Source organism: Heliangelus exortis, chromosome 26, assembly GCF_036169615.1.
Source record: "Heliangelus exortis chromosome 26, bHelExo1.hap1, whole genome shotgun sequence".
Taxonomy (NCBI): Eukaryota; Metazoa; Chordata; class Aves; order Apodiformes; family Trochilidae; genus Heliangelus; species Heliangelus exortis.
The window spans coordinates 527,127-549,510 of NC_092447.1; the positions used below are offsets into that span (position 1 = coordinate 527,127).

At 48.0% G+C, this 22,384-nt stretch overlaps 1 protein-coding gene across 8 annotated transcripts in view; it reads right to left on the reverse strand.

Annotated features, from left to right (window-relative positions):
• The window catches only part of CADM1 (cell adhesion molecule 1), a 119,352-nt gene that overhangs the window by 23,699 nt on the left and 73,269 nt on the right, over nt 1-22,384 (reverse strand). For all 8 annotated transcript variants that reach the window (XM_071769086.1, XM_071769080.1, XM_071769088.1 and 5 more), the window contains 5 exons: nt 16,130-16,276; nt 15,320-15,472; nt 12,048-12,185; nt 10,244-10,399; nt 1,691-1,790 (listed from right to left, as the gene is read on the reverse strand). In XM_071769086.1, coding sequence (XP_071625187.1) covers nt 1,691-1,790; nt 10,244-10,399; nt 12,048-12,185; nt 15,320-15,472; nt 16,130-16,276 — 694 coding nt within the window. The remainder of the gene's footprint in view (nt 1-1,690; nt 1,791-10,243; nt 10,400-12,047; nt 12,186-15,319; nt 15,473-16,129; nt 16,277-22,384) is intronic.

The following is a 22,384-nucleotide window of genomic DNA, read 5'->3' on the forward strand; positions in this document are numbered from 1 at the left end:
GTGCCCAGTGGTGGCCGTGCTGCTCACCCAGAGCATTCCAGCTGCTGGAAGGAGGAGGAATGGCTCAGTCCTCTCCTCTTCCTAGCCCCTGGCCAGCTGGCAGCCACCCTCCCACATTGCTTTGCTGGGATGTCTCTCCCAGGATGTCCTCAAAGTGACCCTGTAGCATCTTCCCCCTTTTGTCATAGTCCTGGGTTTTTCTCTCTGAGCTAACAAAATAGCCCTGCTGATACTAAAACAGAAATTTCTCCTCTCTGCTCTTTTGTTTTCCTCTGAGCTTCCCTCCCCTAGTGTTTATGTTGCCAGTTTTGCAGATAAATTATTTTGTTGAACTGGGAAAAAAAAAACAACCAAAACAACCGAACCAACCAAACAAAACCCTCCCTTTTCATCTTAAACCTCTGTAAAGGGTTTTAGGAAATCTGTTTGCCTCAAGCCCAGAGAGCTACCCACAGCCTGTTATTATACTGGTTCTTTTCTGGCTCTGGGGGAGGCCCGGGTGAAGTGACCTACACGCGTGAGCTCTAGCACATTTCTAACACCACGGTAACGCTGAGTGGCACGCTGCCAGGAGACATGCCTCTCTGATTTAACACGTGTATGTCTTACTCATAGCCTGGAGGGAAAAAAAAAAAAAAAAAGCGAAGCAGCCTATCCCCTAAATTCCCAGTGGAGAGCAAGAGGGCGGGAGGGCAGCTACCCACCAGAGCAGGGATGCCAAGGGGCTCTGAGCTGGGTGCTGAGACAGGGGATGTGCCAGCCTCTAGCATGTGTGGAAGGAATCAGCCTGGCACCCAAGAGAAGCAGGAATCGACAAAATACTGTGGGAGAGGAGGGGCCCAGCGGGGAGGGTGCTCCCAGCAGCCAGGTCCCTACTTGGCTGCACCCGTGAGGAGACGCTGGCAGGTGGCAGGTGGTTGGCAGGAGTCTTATGAACATGACGAAAACAAAAAAGGGTAGTAAATACTTGAGAGCCGTAAATCCAAGTGTAAGAGGAAGTATTAAAAAAAAAAAAAAAAAAAAAAAGGAAAAAAATCAACAAAACTTAACTCAGAACAACAATGAAAGTGTGAAAGAAAATCTACCCTCCTCCCTTGCCAGGATATTCCTGATGCATAAAATGTTTCAACTACATAGGAAAGCCTCAAGGGCATAGCAAGAAGAAGAGAAAGAATAAAACCCACATTGCATAAAAACCGGAGGCAAACGGTCACACAGTCGGGAGAAGCAGCAAGCCAGGGAGCCTTACCTGGGGGATCCATTCCCACCCGCACAGACTGAGGAGCCAGGTCACCCGTGGCCCCTTGGGAGGGCTCACCATGCAGACCACCACCTCACCTCTGCAGGTTATTTGCACCTGCAGCCCCCCCAGCCATTCCCTGGGGGAAGAGGGGCATAGTGGGGGGTTCATCACCTTCTGCACCCAAGGCTTCCTGATGGGAAGAGCTCTCCCAGGAGCCCCCAGTGCAACCCCTCCGCCAGCAGTTCTGAGGGAACAGCCACAAACCTAAATGGTGCAGCAGCAACAGCCTGGGTACAGAAAGCATCATGCCCTGCCCCATGGTGATGTCCCCTCCACGGCAGGGCTCAGCATCTCCAGCCTCTGCATCAGCCACAGTGGCCAAACCGCACCGCACAACCCTGTCCCCGCTGGCCACCCCGCTCCCTCCCAGGGAAGGGTCCAACTTACTGTGGCTTTCCAAAGGCTGTGCAGGTCAGCTCCAGCGGCTCCCCTTCCCTCGTCAGGCCTTGCACCGGGTAGTTCTGAGACACCCTCACTTGGGGCTTATCTGCGGGAGGAAAGCCCGGGTGGTGAGCGGCAGGGTGGGGGGGCAGGCAGCCCCAGCACTCCCGGGAGGATGGACCTGTGCCCCAGTTTATCTCTGAACTCACTCGAGCTAAAAGGAACTCATTTGCCTTCACACTGAGGGGAAAGCAGAGATATTCGTGGTGCTCAGAGCTGATGGGTTTTATCGTGCATCGTGTATTACTGAGTGACAACCCTCAGCGTCCGCGCATATTAATGCGTTGGGCTCTACAAGAGGCGCTCGTTAGAAACGCCGAACGGGAGCTGCAGCCACTGCTGCTTGTGTTTAAACAACAGAAGGTTTTATTTTGTCCAAACGAAGCTCTTCTAGATCCTAAAATAAACACCGAGAATTAAAGCGTTTCCAGTTAAGGAGCCAGCTCAAAAACACTTTAGCAAGACCCTGCAGTAAAAAAAAAAAAAAAAAGCCCAACCACAGGCCTAGAGTCTACAATTAAAAAATTCATTACCTCCTACAACTGAAACACAGATTAAAAACGCAATCTAAGCTGTAGCTAAAATGTTATCGGTGCAAGAAATCAATTCAATGCTGCAAATGCCATTAAGCCATATATATTTTTCAGGAATTTACTCAACTGTAAGGAACAAAGGAAGGCAAAAAATCAGTATGCATAAAGGTTGAAACCATTTAAATGTTTCTATTTCCTTTGAGAGTAACTGCTACCAAAAATATTGGCTTGCTGCATTTTATTAACTGTATTTAACTCATTAACATGCTTCCTATGGAATAATAGAGATTAGAATGAAAAAAATCTGTGTCAGGATTTAACCAATTTAAACTCTCATAATTTTCAGTAATGGAATAAGCTACATGACTAAATCCTCTCCTGAGATGAGTACACCACAAACATTTTATAAACTAATCCCTGCTACAGATGCTTCTCTCAGCTCTGGAACCTGGGCATTCCTGCAGGCTGGGAAGGTGGCAGGCACAGGGGGTGGCAGTGCCCCTGTTTGGGGGTGTCCCACTAGAAACACAGGAGACACTTTGCTAGGCCTGATAAGATGCTCAAGGCTTTGGGCATGAAAGTACATTTCAGGTGCTAGCTGGAACAAAAAAAGGTCCTTTGCAGGAGGGTGGAGGAGCCTCTAAGTGTGCCCCCAAGCCCAGCCCCCAGCAGGGACCTGTTCCCAACTCTCTGGCCTCTGCCATAGTAGGGAGGTGAAGATCTGGGGGATACAAGCCAGCCCTGGGAGGGAGGTGGCACCAGAGGAGCAGGGGAAGGCAAAAAGCGGGTCTGAACTGTGGTTCTGAGCTGAGGCTGTGCCACGAGTGCTTACACAAGGTGTAAACATGAGAGGACGAGTTAAACCAACTATTATGCAGTGAGTAAATCACAAGCAGCATCTTAAGGCTCTTCCACTCTCATCCCCAACTCCCACCCACCCCCACCAGCCATCTGCTCGCTATTTATGCCTCGCTTTGCGGCGCTGCCGTGGAGCCCCTGCCAGGAAGATGGCTGCTATCATACCCTCTGCTGCAGGCAGAGCACAGAACCTCTTCAGCCCCATCCAGGTGGGAACACAAAGATGACAATACCCTGGGCTGGGAAAGCTCTGTGCAGCACCTACTGAAGCTTGCCTCTCCTCTTCCTCCCCACCCTGCTTTCATTAGATAAAATTTTCAGTATTCCTAATGAGCTGTTTGCCAGCTGACAATTACTTATGGAAATGAAGAGGAATACACAGAGGGTGTGCAGTACTGGCAACGAGCTGCAAACCAAGTGAATGCTGGAAAGCCCTGCCCAAGCAGTTCTCCTGCCCCACAGCCCCCATGCAACAAGTGACAGCAGCAGAGTGAAGAGGGACCACTCCAGTCTGGACATTGCAGAGATGTTCCCTGCAGCAGAAACCTGGGGTTCATTGGCAATCATAGAATCATAGAATTGGCTGGGTTGGAAGGGACCTCAGAGATCATCAAGTCCAACCCTTGACCCACCGCTGCGGTTGCTAGACTGTGGCACTAAGTGCCACATCCAGTCTCTTTTTAAATATCTCCAGGGACAGAAAGTCCACTACTTCACTGGGCAGCCCATTCCAATGTCTGATCACCCTCTCTGTAAAGAAATTCTTTCTAATATCTAACCTAAATTCCCCTGGCACAACTTAAGACAATGCCCTCTTGTCTTAATTTCACTTATAAAGACAATTTCACTTGCTTTGACCAAGGATTTGGGATGGGGATGGTGCACCCCAGCACAAAGGCAGGATCTGCTTCCTTCAGGTTATGGACTTCATTGGGAAAGCTTTGTAAAATGTCAAGTGATGTGGGATGCCAGGCTCAGTCCCTGCACTGAATCTTGGTGTTTAGTAACCCATATCTGTAAAGTTGTGATGGTTTTCAAGGCCAAGTGGTGACACTTGTGGCTACACAATCTGAGGCAGTGACCATCTCAGGTGGCAAGTTAGGGCATGAGGCAACCAGCAGCCCAGTTTTTACCATCAAGTGCATTCCAGCAACATGAAATACCCAACTTGAACTTCATAATATCACATGTCTGGATTACTACATAAAAATAAACACTTGCACCTATGCATCTAAGCTGCTGCATACTCCACTGGCAGCCAATTAGATCTAACAACCCAAAGCTATTTCCTAGTATGCCTATTTCTAGCGGCTTAAAAAAACAGCCTGGTAATTTAATAAGGCACCTTTATTAAGCTAAATTCATTCAAAAGCTAAGAGTGATATACAAGGTTAAATGCCAGCAGTCTAAAGGTTACACTGCAGCAGCAACCAATTTGAAAAACTGATTACAAACCCATTCTGCCTGTGATGAGGTTTCTGTTACAACAGGCTTGCCTGCCAGCCTAGGGGACCACAGCGTCCCCTGAGGGGACCAAGAAATGCTCCATCCCCCCGTCCCCACTCAGCAACCTCAACTAGGGTCCCCCCAGCAACAGGGATGCTGGCACCTCCCCCAGCTCCATGCTGTCACAGTTCCTTATGCACCGGTGTCAGTTCCTCCTGTTACCAGCTGCTCACTCAGTTTCTGCCCCATCCATCGGCAAAGATTATTTCCAGGGGCTTCTAAAGAACTTGAGATGCTCCCTGGGAGCCCTGAGCAGCTCCAGGCCAGGCACTCAGGCCAGCGCAGTCACTCTAAAAATACCATGGCCTGCTGATTGCTCCCTAATGACTGTCCTTTGAGATCTGCCAGTTAGTGATTTCTTAATCCATTTAAATGTGCGCTCCACCGATAATGCTCGGATCTCATTAATCAGCCCAGATATCAGTCAGGCCGAGTTCGGTGCCTTTACAAAAGCCTAAACCCATTTATTTCCACCCGTTTCCTTTCATCGGGCCAACCTGCAGCCTCCAAGGCAGGCAGGCAAGCTCACCTCCCCAAAGCCCATCACCTGATGGACTCACCAAGCCTGACCTCCTCCTACACCCAGGCCAAAATGCTCCAGCTGGGCCAGGCTCAGGCCCCTCCACCACGCACCCCTTCCTACCCCACTGCTCCCCACCACAAATCCACCCTGAGGGCAAGCATCCAACCTCCTCCTGAGAGCATCTCGCATGCAAGAGATTTAACTCTGTGGTCAGATCCAGTAATTCCACAGTGCACGAGAGCTGCTAGAAGCTGCCACAGAGAAACTGCACTGCTCTTGACGTACATGTCCTTGGGGCCATGCCAACCATGCCTCAGTTGCATCATCACACCCCAGCAGCTCCTGGTTGTCCAGCAATCTCTGTGCAAGCAAAACGGCTCCTACAATGCAGCAATCTGTCCACACTAAACACAGAATCTGCACAGAAACAGCCACTGATAGCAGAGTAAAAATGCTTTGGGATACAGTACTTTTCCTGAGGTCCAGGTGACTCCTAACCATCACCAATCACCACTAAACCAGTCAACCTTTCCCAGGCTCCATGCTGCCACCTGAGGTGGGAAGACAGCAGAAAGCCTTCCCAATTGCTGTTTCAGGTTAAAAACACATGAAAGCACAAATAAGGATGACCAGCACTGTGCTGGAAACAGGCTGGAGCTCACAGAGCAGGGATGGGCAGCATTCCATCATGCTGAGGTTCTTCTTAAGGGTTCAAGTGCCAACACCATCTCAATAGAGTGGACACACAGCAAGAAGGGCTATCCCAGACCTTGGTGTGTGCTCTGCACAGGTTTCTCTCTCTCTGTGCTCCAAATTACAGCTAAACATGTACATTAAGGTGGTTCATTTGGTGGTTCAGCTGAAAATCCTCTGGCCAGCTCGGTGAAATGAGGCACCAAATCCAGGTTTCAACACCCATTTTCTGATTCCTGAATTAATTCCTGATGGAGCAGAGCCGCTGACAGATGGCATCCCCAGGAGAAGGGGAATGCGGGTCAGGCAGAGGTCTTGCCCACTTTGGGTAATTCCAGCTTCAAAACCACCCATGTCAGACTTTGTACATCTTTCTTCTGATGTCATCCTTCTGTGGCCCAAACCAATTCCTCAAAACTCTGACTCCTGACAGCTTCTGTATCCCACCAAGCGTGGTGTGTGGATCTACAACTTGTCTGGAAAACCTTGAGACCCCAAACACAACTTTGGGAAACTCACCCATGACTAAAAGAATTTAAACCTGGAGGAGGGAAAGGAAAGGCAAGCCCAGGGAGGGTGGGGGCATAAACACTCCCCTTTCAAATATCTAAGTTTGTGCTTAATGCCTGTGACCAACAGAGTCCAGGCTGTAGTGTGTGCTCCTCACTCCCAACAACATTCCTCCAAGAAAACCTTATTAATGAGCTTGCAAACGAGCACCCAACTGGGAAATGTCACAAACAAGAGTGGCTAATGCCCCAGAAAATCAAATAACTGAACACTTGGCTGATTGTACTGCTTTTCATATTTACTAAAAGGAAAAAAAAAAAAAGCTTTAAATCAAAGTTTCTAAAGGGGTCAACACCTCGCTGAACAAAATAACTCATTCCTCTTTAGAAATCTCACAGTGATAAATTGCATTGATGTTAATCACTTCACTGCATACTATGCAATTAATATTTGTGCTTGATAGAAATATAAGTATTACTGCAGATGTGACAGGAGACATATATGCTGATTTTTAATATAATTGGGTGCAAGAATTCTCCCATTGTAACAGCAGAGGCTGAACCAGACTCCATCGGCACATATTTCAAAAGGACACGTACAGATATTATAGAAATGAATGCGCCATTAATTATAATTTCAGAAAAGCAAAGCAAAAACAACCCCAAGAAAACACCAGATCAAGCCTTTGACACTTCTGCTTCCAGTCTCACCTAATGAGATAAGGAGAAGCACCACAAAGGCTGAACTGAAATGTCTGTGAGAATACCCAGTTCCATTCAATTCCTTAATGATATTTTAATGCATTTTGTTGCTTCATTTCCTTTCTAAAATTACACCCGACGCATTGGTCTCCCACCCCTGCCTGATGGATCTGGCTCACAAAGGGAAGGCAGCCACAGCCTGGGCCGGGGCCGCGCCAGCCCCGTGCCGCACAGCCCATCAGGGCCGCCCATGGCCGCGGGTCAGCGCTTGCCGGCGTGGCTATTAATCAAGCATGAAAGTGTTATCATTGCCGTGAGTCCGCAGACCCATTTGTCAAACTCTGTTTGCTTTCCAGAAGCACTACCATGAGGGTTTCATACATATTACCCTGCGTTCGCTTGCAGAGATTTCTGTTTAATAACACACCCTCCCATCAGCTGCAAGCGTTTCTTCACACAGGGCCACGTTCCCTGTGCAACCAACAGCTTACTCCATGAGTAGGACAGGTACCAGTGCCCATCAGCCCTACTCACAGCTTTGCTGACCATCTCCTGTCCTGGGACTTGTGGAGCAGCCCCCTGCCTGGGTCAAGACCAACCATCACCTGGAACCAGGTCCTACAGCCATGCAGACCTAACAGCCACAAGCCCCAAAGTCTGCAATTCTCTTTGAACTGTGACACAGAAGAAAACATTCAAATGAACTGTTTTTAAGCAGCATCAAGTAGGTCACTTTGCAGCCTTCAGTTTCTGCACCTTCCTTTCTTTTTTTAGTAGAGGAAAACATTTCAATAAAAGAAGTGCACATTTTAGGCAACACCTCCAAGCAAGCTCAAGTATGAATGCTCCAGATTGTCACTGACACTTCAGGTCCTCGTTTAACAAAAGATGTTTGACATATCCAGCTTAAAGAAAATCACCTTAAAAAGAGAAAAGGCAAACACTTTGAAGGGAAAGGGGAGGGACTCTGGGAGGAAGAAACACCTTTGTCCTCCTCTCTGCCACCAGACCCCTGAACCTGTGCCCTACTGTGCCCCCTTCTCTGATCTGAGAAGGTTCCACCCATGATCTTCGTGTCCCTCCCCAAGATGTTTCATGCTTGACTTGGACACATTAAGAGCAGAGAAATAAAAGGTCTGCTGAGAAAAATCTTTTCCTCCTTGGGTGGCCCAAGGAGGCAGACCCGCTGTGCCCAAGGTGGGAGTGGGCAGAGGCTGCTCTGCCTGTGAATCCTGCCTCCCAAAAGCAACTGAGAAAGTTTCAATGAGGCCTGATTGCAGGAGGCCAAGTTCCCCAAGCAGCCAAGCCAGTGTCTGCAGGAGCTCTGAGGGAGATGCCAGCCTGTGAAGCCAACAAGATCTTCCTCTTCCTCCTGCTCTCTCATCAGCCACCAAGTCATCAACTTGAGGCAGGAAAAGCTCAGGGGTGAAAGTTTGCTCTGCAGCTGTCTTTTCCACCCTCACTTCAGGCCCAACAGCAGGTATTAAATGCAAATGTCTGGCTGGACTCCAACACATGAAGTCCTGAAGCTGCTAATTGCTGGGAGCCACAAGGTTGTGACGCACGCCGTGTTCTTCTGCCGGCACTCCTCACCCATGCCATCTGCTGCTGCCCACCCAAGGAACTCACCCAACTAACAGGGGTCAGGTCCCCCTATATAAACACAATTACTTTTAACAAGCTCAGAGTTTAATTCAGACCAGAAGATAAAAGCAAACCCACATGAAAGCCCTCGTCCTCTTGTCCCCATCTCTCACCCAAGGGGGCTCCGCACTGGCTCCCTCCCAAGAAACGGCTCCAGTACAACCCAAGGGGATGATGAAAGGGGAAGCAGCAGAAGCCTCCAGTGCATCAGCTGAGGACTGAGTGAGTCCCACAGGACATCTGATAACTGTAACGGCTACATGCTAAAAACAGCCAAGGGATTTGAGGAGGAATGGAAAAATATTGTTAAATTTTAGCAGAAACAGTGGCCCTCTCCTATCACTTCAAACGCTGAGGACTGCTCAAGGTAATCTGATGCCCTTCCAAACCAGGGGAAGAAACCCTGCAAGACTTCCACACCTCTGCAGAGTACGGGAGATAGAATTTTTTTTCCCTGTTAAGTATTTGATCAAGCCTCACAAAGGTGCTAATGTATTATTAAAGCTAATGGAGCTCTACAAGAAATGTTAATGGACATTAAGTTTGCATAAATGAATTACACATTAGCACAGTTGCAAGAAATCTAGTATCTGCCAATTTAGGCAGTATCTGATCATTTCTGTTTTCCTCATTACAGGAACATTACTTCCCGCTAGTTCCAGAGATATGAGAATTGTAACCAAGATGTTCATAATGAAACTACATAATGAAGCAGATGAAATAAATTAATACCAAACTTCCTCTTCCTTTTTTCATGTAATGTTACAGTTGAAGAGAACCTACAAAAACAAGCCCTGTGCACCCTGCCAGCATCCTAGCTGTGAGGACTGTCTGCCTCAGCTCATGGGAGCTCCCTCACTCCCAGCTGTCCAGCAGGCACAGCTGCCTGTGCACCCCAGGAATTATTTTCAGGTACCTGCTCATAAACCCTGTTAACATCACATCCAGCAGAGCAGCTCCCAAAGAAAGTGAAACATTTTATTAACACTGAACATGTTGAGAACATCACAGAAAACAAGGTGGCCTCAATCAGTGGCTCCTGCAGAGCCCACACAACTCATGCTACCCTGATTCAGGAAACCTTTTACTGCTGCACGTTCACAATGCACAATACTGAGTTTCTATGACACAGCTTCTAAGTTTCTGCAAGTAAACTCCAGTGGTGGCCAGTGGCTTTGATATGGCAGTACAGAAGCACTTTTCAGAGAGAGAAGTAGGTCACTAAAAGAAAAATACTGAGATTTAATCTGTTCTGACAATTATAAAGCCCAGCCAGGAACCTTTGACGGCACAAGTCCTACGTACAGAAAGTCCTTCCTTAAGAGAAAGGAGGTATGTGTTTATTGTACTGCAAAAGGGCTGGGAAAAGTTGTGGCTTAACCCATGAAGTGGTACACAACATTTTGATTTCCATTTTTAAATAACAGGATTTAATCCCCACCTACGGTGTGATGTCCGTGCGGTGACGAGTTCCTGAGCTTGTAAGTGAACAACTTCATACATTAGAAGAATTAAAAGTTCTGATACTCACACATGACTTCTAGGTAACGCTGTGTCTGCAAGTCCTTGACAGCGGGGTGATCCACCAAGCAGATGACGGGGACCCCATCATCCTCCCGTCCCACCTTCAGCACCAGCTGGCTGGTCACTGTGTACATGTCAGACCACTGCTCCACCTCCGACTTCCCTGCAGGAGAGGACAGAGAGTGATGAGGGGAGGAAGGGTCTGCTGCCCTCAGGTCACCTCCCTCCTCTTCGTCCCCTCTGGGTGATTGTCCTGCAGCCATGGGAGGGTCGGGACGTCCCCCCCCCCCCTCAGGGTGCTGCCAATTAAAACCCCCACCATGTCACCACAATGATTAGCAATCCCCTTACACCGTAACCAAATCCCCAAACTCCTAAATCAATGAGCTACAAATCCCCTCCCACTCCTGAATCAACAATTAGCAAGAAAAGTGATTAAACAGATTAACTTAATTAAAAGTAGCATTGATAGGCTGAAGAAGCGCCCTGTGTGAAGGAGAGAGTTGAGGGATGCTGGAACACATGGCATGGAAACAGGGAGCAGGAAAAGGCAAGACAGGAGAAAAGGGATTTTTGCAGCAACTCAGCCAGTGCTTGCTGACAGGGCAGCTCTGCTGCATTTTCCAATACTCTTTTCTGTGGCTTTGCACTGAGGAATTCACAGTCAAATGTTCAGAGTAACTTTAGGAGCAAAGGTCCCTCAAACACAACACTTTTTCTGTCCAATATCCTTAAGTGAAACAGAGGACAGCCACAGAGAGTGACAACCCTGGATATTCAGAGGAAAGGCTTTTTTCTTCTTCTGTTTGAAAAAAATAATCCAAGAAGGCAGCCGTGTGAGCTAGTACTGCAAGAAGCTACCACTGAGCTGAGCAATCCTCCAAGAGAGAGGAAAGCTGGGGTCAAGTGGCTGCCACCAGACATCCCAACCAAGAAGCTAGATGGGCCAAGCATGAAGGGTCACATCCTACTGCTGGGATGGGGCAGAAACAACAGAGTAAGGTCACTGGAAGATCTGACCACTGTCTCCATGAGGAGGGGTGCTGGTCACCAGAGGGACACCCCCTGTGTGGTGGCAGGGCTGCACCCCACCTTCACCAGCACACCTGGATCCTCATAGATGCTGTGCTCATAGAGAGGATTTCACTTTGCCCCTGGGAGGCCTGGATGGAAGCAAGGAGCCTGGACTCCATCAGCATCTGGGAGCGGGTAAGGCGCAGAGGTGTTGTCATCTGAGCTCACATCTATGTGCAGACTTAAACTAACAGCACGTCAGATGCAATCAGAGCCAGCGGCTGGAATGTGCAAACCTCGGGAACAGCCAGGCTGTGGGGACTCAGAGAAACCCAGCTCCTATCAGCACAGAGAAAATGCTCCAGAAACCAGAGCACTGGATGTTGAGGGGAACTGAAAATCTTTGGAGAACAAAGTGCAGGTGATCCCGCTCCTGCTTGCAGCCGGGCGGAAAGGTACAAAAACTAGGGTGGAAATGGATTCAGCACACAGCTTTGGGGCTCCTCAAGGTCATGGGCAGCCAGAGAGAGATGCCAAATCCCTGCACTTGAGTCTGGCAGGTAGGTAGAGGACAAAATGGAGTTCAGGTCTTCTGTGTTAGAGAATAATCTGCCTGCCCACATACTCTTTTGTTCCTGAGACAGTATTCAAAGCCGCTCATTCTACTTTTTTTTTTGTTCTTTTTCTTGCTTTTTTTTTTTTTTTTCTTTCAATACTGGCAACAGAGAACAAATATCCAGCATTACATAAATCATTTCAGCTCTCTGAAAAAAGCAAGTGAATGAGAGTATGTCTACCAGTTAGCTCCTTGTTTCCTTTGAACCATCTGATGTTGGTGGCTGGTCTGCTGGCCATGGCAGTGCAGTTCAGTTCTATCTCTTCTCCCTCCACAGCAGTTTCTTTCTGGATATCGATCACCAAATTGCGTGGTGGGACTAAAATGAGAAAGACAACACAACATGTAATTGATGAAAAAACAAAAAACAGAAAACATTTTTGATCACTAATGTAAGACAAAAGCTTTAGGAAAACCCATAAAATCCACGGAAGGAAAGCAGCCAGCAGCATTTGTTTGATCTTTCAATCGATCAAATCCTTTGATAGGCGGTTTCACAGTAATCAGAGCGAGCACTTTCACTCTCCACCTCATAATCATTGTCGTTTCACAAATTATTACTTATCCAATGTGTAGCTTTCTGCTCTCTCTCTGCCAGGCAGGCACCATTCCAGGGAAGAGCTCTACTCTTCCGCACTACTCGACTGTGTGTATTGCGAGTTAAAAATACAGCTTGACTCTGTGCACATTTCTTGACTTCTTCTGACAAGGAGAGGAAACACAGAAGCTGACATTTGGAAGTGCATTACTTACCATGCCTCTAACCTCGCAAGGCAATTTCTCTCTCCTGCTGTTCAGCTTCAAGCCCCTGCCGTAAGGAGTGGAAGCGGGCCAGCAAACATCACACTCAGTTAAGACACTCAGAAAGCCACCCAGCACAAGCCCAGCATGGGATGCTGTCACCTTGGGAACGACACTGGGTCCCCATCAAACCACCCAAACCAAACACAAAGCCCTCCCAAGAGAGGAGGGAGCCAGCCCTCCATCATACCCCAATCACTTTGGGGTGGCAATTTGCCACCTCCCCCCACCCACATCTTATGAAACACAAGACTAGAAGACGATTCTCGAAAAATAACCCAGGAACACTCAGAAACAGGTGAGAACTTCAGAGGGATCAGCACCGCTGCAGCACAACCCAGAGATGTAGTCATCAGGCTAAAAAAAGACAACACAGCAACAAGGAACCTCTGCCCCATGGAAGCACCCATAGAGCTGGTGAGGCAAAAACTAAGAAAAAGGGAACACTGAGAGCTCATGTAGCACAGACCCACAGTTCCAGAAGAAACCCTGAACTTCCAGCAGGAATTCAACTTTGCTCTGATCCCCATGATTAAGCAACTGCATAGTTCAAATGTGACTAACACGCTTCTGAGCTAATGAAGAACAAATATGTATAAATACCATCCAGATGATCAAATGGACTAATTAGTCACTTGTGGCTCTTCTCTAAAAAGAACAGAATGGGCTACATATTTGAGATTTTCACATGCTCCAATTAAGCATGAATAAATCTACATATCGTGTCACAGAAGACATTGAAGCACGCGGTAGAGCTGGGGGAAGCAGGCATGAGTGAAGCTCTCTCCAAACAGCGACTACAAAGAAGAACAACTCAAAACTCAGTTCTGCTCCCCAACACCAGGATCATTAGATGCCCATCAGCAAAAGTGCTCTTTGAAAGAACTGGAGATACATCAAAGTCTGAGCGATGACAAGATCTGTGGTGGAGAATATGCTCCTGGTGCTCCCCCACCCTGGCTCATTTGTTCTTCTAATGAGGGAGTCAATAACAGGGAAGATATGTTATCCTTGGCCCTATCCCTTGGTACAAATGCTGCCTAAGATAAACAGCCTCCTCCTTAGTCTCCTAATCCTTGCTGCCTGCTCCAGGAACTCAGGTTTGGCTGGAGGATGTGATGAAGGTGGAGAGGAACCACCTGGGGAGAGGTAGGCAAACACAGCCCATGATGCCAGTCCTTCTCCAAAAGAATTGAGGGAAGAAAGCAGACTTTCCTGGGAATTCTGAAGCACAAGCCACATTTTTAAAAAAGAAAACCTAACAAGAAACTGCATTTTGTCTCCCATGATAGACAGGGAGCGCTGGCTCAGAGGTGAGAGAGGGAAGGACTATTATTTCAAACAGCCTCTTAGCATTGTCAGCAGTGAAATGAAATCCAACAAAGTATTTTTGTGTGCATATGATTAGAGAGAAGAGCTGCAAGAGAGCTTCCTACTCCTGTGAATCCTGGAAAGAGTGCTAAGACTTTGAAGATGTTGATAAATGTAATAGCTGGAGTACAACTGCTTATAAACATTATTTAAACAACGTTGAAAAACCCAAGAACCAAATCTCATTAAATGAAAGGAGGAAGATTTAAACTAATCAGGGAGTGAAATCTTACATTAAGTCACCCTCTGATGCAGGTTCTCCTATTAATAGAGCCTTAAAAGGCACTGCTAATCTGCAGAAGCAGCTCTAATAGCCTGAGCTGCTGCTATTGGCAGTGGCATTGCTCTTGCAATGGATGTTGGTGCTTGGCAGCCCTGCACAGCCCGAGGGGGCAAAGGCAGGAGCTGGGGAGGAGCAGAGCAACTCCAACTCTGCTAACAGCCATTCCCAAGCAGTGAGCAAGCTTATGGTGTCAGATGAGAGACCTTACATTCTTCTACGTGGGAAACAAATTTTTACTCAGATGAATAGGAAGCGATCACTTTTCATTAGCTGAGCTCGAGATTGCTCCAAAGATGTGAGCCAAGGGACAAACACTGGCACACCCTCACATCGAGGATGCTGTTAGTAATACCTGCCCCTAAGGGACATCATCGATGGGCAGAGATGCTGTCGTTCATCAGGACAATGCAATCTCTTCCATTCCCACGAGCCCAAAGCAAAGCTGCAGCGTGTGACCACAGCAGCCCGGTTACTGACAACACAGAATTCCTAACCTGAGCAGCTCTGCCACCAGCCCAGGCATTCACTTCATTCTTCCTCCCCCTGCGCAGCAGGTAATTACTGAAAGACATTTTCTACAGCTCTCCCTTCCTGGCTGACATTTCTGTGACTTCACAGAAGGAGACAGGACTGCTGCAGCTCATCCCCTCTCTGCCCAAGAGCCATGCCCACCCTCACTCAGGGCAAGCCAGGAGGGAGAGCCTTGGCCTGCACAGATCTGCCCCTCCCAGGTTGTCAGCAGGTCCAGACAGGTCCTGAAAAGCCCAAGGATCCACTTGGATACTCCTACAGAACACAAACATCACAAACAACTCATCCTGTCTGCAAAGGGAGGCTGGTGTTCAACCCCACTCCACAAAGGGCAGGAAAACCTCGCAGCCTTTCCAAGAGAACACCCTTTTCCTGGGTGGCTGTAGCTCTGCCAGTGTCGTGCTGGCCCAATCCCACCAGCCCCATCCCATCTCCGAGTTCACCGCAAGCACCCGTCCGGTCCTTACCAAGCACCGTAATTGTGGTATAAATTTCCTGGGGGGGATCAGTGTAGAGCTGGCAGAAGTACCTTCCCTCATCAGAAATGGAGACGTTCGTCAAGGAGACTCGGAGCTCACTGTTGGAGAAGTTCACCAGCTGGAACCTGCTGTCCTTCAGCGCTGCAAAGCAAGGACACCCTCAGTGACTGCCAGGAGAGATGTGGGGTCCCTGCTCACCACACAGCAAAGTCAAAGGTCTCTAAAAATGGCAGCAGCATCCAGAGAAGCAGCTTCCATCCAGCTACTTATCTTTGAGGCTACATTGCCATAAAGACCCTACTTTATAGCCAGTTTATAGCACCGCCCGCAGCGACCATGCTCTGAGGCACTGTCACAACAGGGAACAACTTCAGACCTGTTCTCTGGACACTGTGGCGATGGGAGGTTTTGGTTTGGATATAAAACAGCACAGATTGTCTCAAAATTCTCATTCTGCGACCCAAACAGATTACCTCTGAGAACACTGTGCTGTCTTGGCATTGCCCTGTTCAATTTGTTTGTGTCAGCTAAATACTTGGCACTCAATTGCAATTCACCCTGAATTACTACAATCAATTCCTATTGCAAAGTGCGACGGTCTGACTTTTAGAGGGGACCATCAAGATTTCCATTAAGGAGAAAGATTATGATTGCCTGTCTCATCTACCCTCTGAAGAATTGACTAAACTTCAGCTGTCTAGCATTACATTAAAAGAAGAGATCTCAGCAAACACTTTCTCCCGAGTGCAAGCCAGGCGCAGGAAAAGTTGTTATCAAACAAAGGAAGATGACACTTACGTCTGAAATCCCTGAAATAAATTGTTTGTCTGTTGGGGTTCAGGAGCTGGATCACCGAGTCGTCGCTGTTCTTGACCCGGCAGCTGATGGTGGCCACCTCTCCCTCCACCACCGTCACGTCTTCAGTAACCAAGTTCTGACCATCACCTGGAAGAGAGGACAAAGAAGCGACAGCACCATCAGAGACAGCATTGGGAAGCTCCACCACTGCTGTGTGCAGCACAGACCCAATCATGCCCACCCAAAAAATTCACAACACACTCAAAGCAGCAACACCAGTGATACAAACACAGATCTTCCCTTCCAAACAGCTAAGTGTACAGCCACCACTGTGTGCCCTCCTGACAGGACACGCTTTGGATGGCAGAGCAACCCTTCCACCCCAGCACTTTCTGTCCACTGAATTTTAAAGCGTGACCGAAGGCCCGAGGGAAAGATCTCCCCACGTGCCAGACACTGCTCCATGCTTTAATACTCACACCAGCCTCAGGGGAGCAACTTCCACACCAGATGTATGGAAATGGCAGGAATTCGCTTCCCCTCTCAACTGATGAATTTTGTTAAATTACCTTGAAAGAACAATTCACTGTAAGAAGCATTTATCCTTTGACTCGAGCAGATAGACTTTAGGGAACTGGTTTTTACTCACTCTGGGTAATCAGTAGGCACTATTAATGTCCAGAGGCAGGAAAAAAAGAATTTTATGCAATTATGCTGTGGGAGCCTTGTAATCATTTACAGGTCATCACCTCGAAAACTCTCCTCCTAATGAATCGAATCATTACATCACATGCACGCTGAGAAATTCGCTTCATGTGTTAAAGAATGCAGAGGATGGGAATTTGAGAGCAGTGTGTTGCATTTCAATTTCTCCATAAGTACCGAGTGTCCTCGGGTTGGGAAGCAAGCTGGAGAAGTGTGGAGCCACGGCAGGAGCAGGGACACCACCCAGGGGAACGCTAATTAGAGTCCCCCTGGTAACGACTTTGCTCTGCTTCCAAACCAGGTGGGCGTTCTGGACCAGGAGGCAAAGCAAAGTGGGAGAAAATTTGAAACTCCGGTTGCCAGTGTGCCAAATGAAGTGGAGGTAGCCAGGCACCCAGCCAAGGGCTGGTGGCCAGGAGAAGGCGTCTGCTGATGGACAGCACTGAGACCTGGGGGGAGACAGTCCAGCCTCTGAGTTAGCCATGGAAATGGCAAACATGCAAGATGTCACTACGGTTCACACACAGTAAATCTGGGCACGATTTCCTCTCCTCTTGCATTCGCTCAGTTTTTTTTCTTTCTTTCTGACTTGCGTTAATTATTTGGCGTGCCTTGGGAAGAAACGTTTGACAAAAAGCCTGTGTCGTTTGGAAGGAAAGAGGCTGAGAACTCGTCAGACACCTCCCCGTGCCGGATGGCACCCAGGGGAAGTCAGGGCACGTTTCTCTGCCCTCACTGCAAGTTTCATTTCTCCAGACTGAGGAGCTTTAGGCAGCACCATGCAGAGCTGTTATCAGACAGGATCACACCTGCAGCACAGAAGGGTCCCCAGGCCCCTTGCAAGAGGTGAGAAGAGTCCCTAGGGCTGAGGAGAGCCATGCTGAGTCCCATCACCAGTCACACTTGGTCCTGGTGCCACACAAAATGTTCAACGTTACTCACAGCTTCTGGGGAATAAATTTATCTAACCCATTCAAAACAAGGTTCTTGCACGAGGATCTGCTTGATATGTTCTCATAAACGCAATATTCACTACAAATCATTAACAAAGCTATTAAGATTCGATTTCCATCTAAGCAATTATTGCTAGCATATTTTTTTACATTTACTTTAAAAGACTCAATCCTATTTTCAATTCATTAAACTGTTCCTTGCATTTACTGAGTTTTAAATCGGCTTAGAAGCCTATTTGAATTAATAAGACTTACAGTAGAAGTAATTTAGAAATAAATTATTTGAAGTTCAAGCCACTGAAGCTTTTCACACCAGGATGCTGCTACATTAAGCCCACTGACTGATGGCTTTAGAAGTCCAAGCTCCTGGTCCAGGCTGGCATCAGGCTCCCTCTTGAGCTGGCATTCCTTCTCCCCAGGGCTCAGGGTGCACATGAGGACATGGGAACCCACAGCCTGGAGCAGCCCTGCAGCAGCTCCAGCCTCACGGACTCTGCGTATTTATTCCAAATCACAGGGCACCTAATCCAGCCCTTGTCTGCAAAGCTCCTCTTGCTCTGCTGACCTCAATTTGCTTGCTCAACCGAAAGCACCAGACCGTGCAGGGTAAGGCTTGTGGGTATCCATCTGCATCCCTGCTCCCCCTGCCCAAGACAAGAGTCAGCTCTGTCAGCAGCAGCGATTACAAACTCCAAATGCAAGAAAAGGGCAAGGTGAAGGGAGAACTCTTTAGGCCCACCTCCACATCAACCTTTCAGGAAGTTTCTCAGTAAATATTTACCAGCAGTAGATACGTATTTTGAGGAACACTGGAGCAGACACCCTTGAGCACTGCAACACGTGTTACAGAAAAGGAAAGACTTTGGAGGAGATAGAAATGAAGTTTATGGACCCAAAAGAGATTCACAGAAGCTGAAAGAAGACAGGGAAAGATGCTACTGAAACCAAATTTCTACCTCCTGCCACTGAGCAACACTTGGAGGGTGGGCTGTACACAAGTGGGCCAATAAAAATTCAATTCTAGGGGACAGATTTTAATGTATTAGCTGGACTATAAACACCCCATGCATCACTCCTGTTCTGGGCAAGAGTTTCCTGCTGCTAAGTGTAACTAACACAAAGTACAAATCCTCTCCCAAAGGCATAGAGGTTCAACCCCAAATGAAGGCAGCAGATGTGTTTACTGCATTACCCAGAGCAAATTTCTGGCCTCATTCACTGAATCTCTCCATGCAGTGCAAAAAAGTCCATTTCACACCCACTGGAAGGGGGAGTACAGCGGAGGGATGCACCATCTGAGGAACAGCTTTGGCTGGAACCTACACAATTAATTTTCTGCACTTAAACCACTGCAGTCTTTGCTGGTAAGGCTGCAAGGACAGACACACAGGTAAATTGTGTTTCAAACAAGTTCCTCTTAGCTGGACACAGCCCAGGGACCCTGGCTCATCTGCAGCACTCACATCTAAAATCAATTCTCTCTCCAGTTATAGCTTGCTGGGATAGAGTGAGGCATCAGGGAGAAAAGAAGGAAAGATTAGAAATCCGTGCTTGTGACCGCAATTCTTCAGTTTCTGAGAAAACCTGAACCCCAGGCACCTATCAGGAGCAGCGGCACTGCGGGTACTGACTGCAGGATCCCAACACAGGCATCTTCCAAGAAGGAGTGATTTTCATGTTTCCTGAACAAGGTAAGCCTGAAAACTTAAACAAAAAGCCTCTTAATAAATTGAGTCAAAGGAAACAACCCACACAGATACACAAACTGTTCCTGCGCTTGAAGAAAAGACGACACAGAGCTCAGTCCACAGAATTAATGCAATCTGACTGTCAGAACTCATCTCTCCATTTCAGCTGCCTGACAGGAGCGAGGTGGTTAAATAACCAGCCAGAGCCAAGATAAACAGCAAGCAAGTTTTATAAACACCTCACAAACCACCTACTCTGAAAGCTTTGGTGATCCTTCTCTCCACTGAGCAGTTCCCATGCTCTCTCCATCCCTCATGCATACAGTGTCCCCTCGAAAGGAACACTCCAACCCCTCTTTTGGGAAGATTGCAGAGACCAAGCAGACTTTCTACTGTGATCAGCCACAGCAACAAGAAGAAAATCAAATCGCCATTTAATTTCTCTGCAGATTTGCTCTGAGGAGGGAGAAGGGGCTCAATAATGCTGTGCTGGAGCTCCCTGCATCTGCTCCTGGTGCCTGGAGAGCCCGTTTGAAAAGGCGACAATTGTCACACTTGAACTTTTGAGAAGAATGGACAATCCACTCTAATTGTGCTGGCAAGAAGAGGCAGTTGCTTTTTATGGAGTTAATTTCATGACATCTTTTCACGAGCAAAAGAATGATAACAATTTCAGATGAGGCTGCCTGCAGAACACAGGCACACGTGCGAGCACCCAACACAACTTCCAGCAGGAGGAGGGGCTGCTCTGGCCAAGGAAGGGCTGGCTCTGGAAAGTAGGGCTGAAAAGCACGTACTTGTAGGAAAACATTGATCCTCACAAGAAACACCTTGGCACTTTTGGCCAAAAGGTTTTTCAGTCTCAAGCACATCCTGACTTCCTGATGCCCATCACCACACATCCCCTCCTGTCCTGCCATCACCAGTAACCACCTCAGTGCAGATTTATGATCTGTCACCTCTGCTGGGATTAGGTGTCAGCCTTGTCTTTCTATTACCCAGCCAGTGATAGATAAAATTCCATGGCCATATGTTGTCTGTCCCCTCAAAGGTCACTGTCGGCGGGTGCTGAGGATCAATACTGAGCACATCCATCACTGACTGGGGGGACGTGGCAAACGAGGCTCCCGGGAACTGGGTGGGGAAGAATTTGGCACAGCTCATAGCGTTAGCATTGCTTTTTGCAACAAAGCCTATTCTGCAAATCTCAGCTTTTTATCCCCCATTTTTTAACCAAACCGGTTGACAGAGAGCAATTTGTAACAGTTGCCAGAAATTTAGTCTTTCAGACTCCACCACATTTCAAGTTCCTGGGTTTGGGCTGCCTGAAGGAGGGATGCTGCCAGTCACGCTCACCACAATAGAGCTTTTGATGCCTTCAAGCACTTTTTTGCTTCCCTGGCAGAGCTGGAAAGCTGTGTGCTGTGGTTTTCCTGGTTTAGAACTGATTTCTTATCCCATTTGAAAATTCTTAAAAAATGTAGCTATATATCCACCCATCTAGGTGGTTTGTTTATATATCCGTGTATCTAGGTAAGGATACCCAGTTACACTAACTTTCCACAGCTTTCAAGAAACAGAAGCAGTTTCTCTTGCACTTGTTGTGGAAGTTGACAGTCCATTGCAAGACAAGAAAAGGTCACTTACTAAGGGCTGTCTTGCTCTCATAAGGTCAGAAGTTTCTCAGACCATCGTCCAAGGGACACCAATGAGCAGTGCTCCTCAGCTGCTGCTCACAGGAGACAGGGCAGATCTTTCTGGGGAAGGGTTTGAGCAAGGGAGGCAGAAGGCAGCCACCTGAGTGACTCCACAAGGGAAAAGAGGGGAGTGCAGAGTGGGGAGCAGAAGTGCAGGAGGGTTCATTACACCGGGGGTCCTTCCACTCAGGTTCCTCCCTACACTCACATGGCACTTCAAGCCCTCACCACTGCCTAAAGCCCATCACTCCAGACTGCCCACCAGAGCAGCTGCTGGGAAGCAGCACCAGCGTTTTGACAACACAAGACGGTCCCAGCAGACTGCTGCCTCCATTCTGTGTGTTTAAATAATACTCAGTTAGGATCAACACTCATTTATTATTAATGTCGCCCTAATACAGAATTCCTTATCTGCATTTTATCTCCCAGCTACAGTGCTGCCAAGGACACGCACAGCCCAGATCTAAGGCAGGAGACCTTGATTAAGCCGCAGTGTAAAACACATGTGGAATTTCCTCTCTCTGTTATGACTTGTTCCATTAGGAGCTCCAGTCTGATCTACAGCAGGTTGCTGCAGGTAAGAGGGGGCAGCATTGATGAAATATTCAGTTTCTACAGCTGAGGAGTGTGCTCAGTACATTTACATTATCAGAACAACATCATTTCCCAGCACCTGCTGCTGACATGCCTTTCTGCCTGCCACAGGGGGCTGACACTGTGCCGAAACCCCAACCAGGCAAGGAGACAATTTACGTGTTTGCAGGTTTGTCACCTCCACTGTCACCTCTATTCCTGCACTGTAAGGGCTGGCAGCAGCCACCTGCTTCAGATTGAGCGTGGCACTGGTCACACTGGGAACTGGCAAGCATGTCTTTGGGGGAAATTTACCCACCTGCTCCTCCTCTCCATCCCTCCTGGCAGCCGCCAAACCTGCACCACTGCTGGCAGAAACTGGGGGCTGGAGCTGGAGAAGAGACACAGGGGGATGTGTCCCAAAGCCCTGAGGGATCTCCATGGGGTTTTGGGCGTGAAATTGCCATCCTGGCCAGGTTTGTCACATGCTGCTTTCTCAGACACATGGCACCTGCTCAAGGCACAGCACCCATAGCCCCCAAAACACCCAATACAGATTAGTCAGAATGATAGGGTATTCCAAGAACAAGGAAAACTGTTTTGAGGCAGATGATGGGTTTCATTTTACTCTAATGAGCA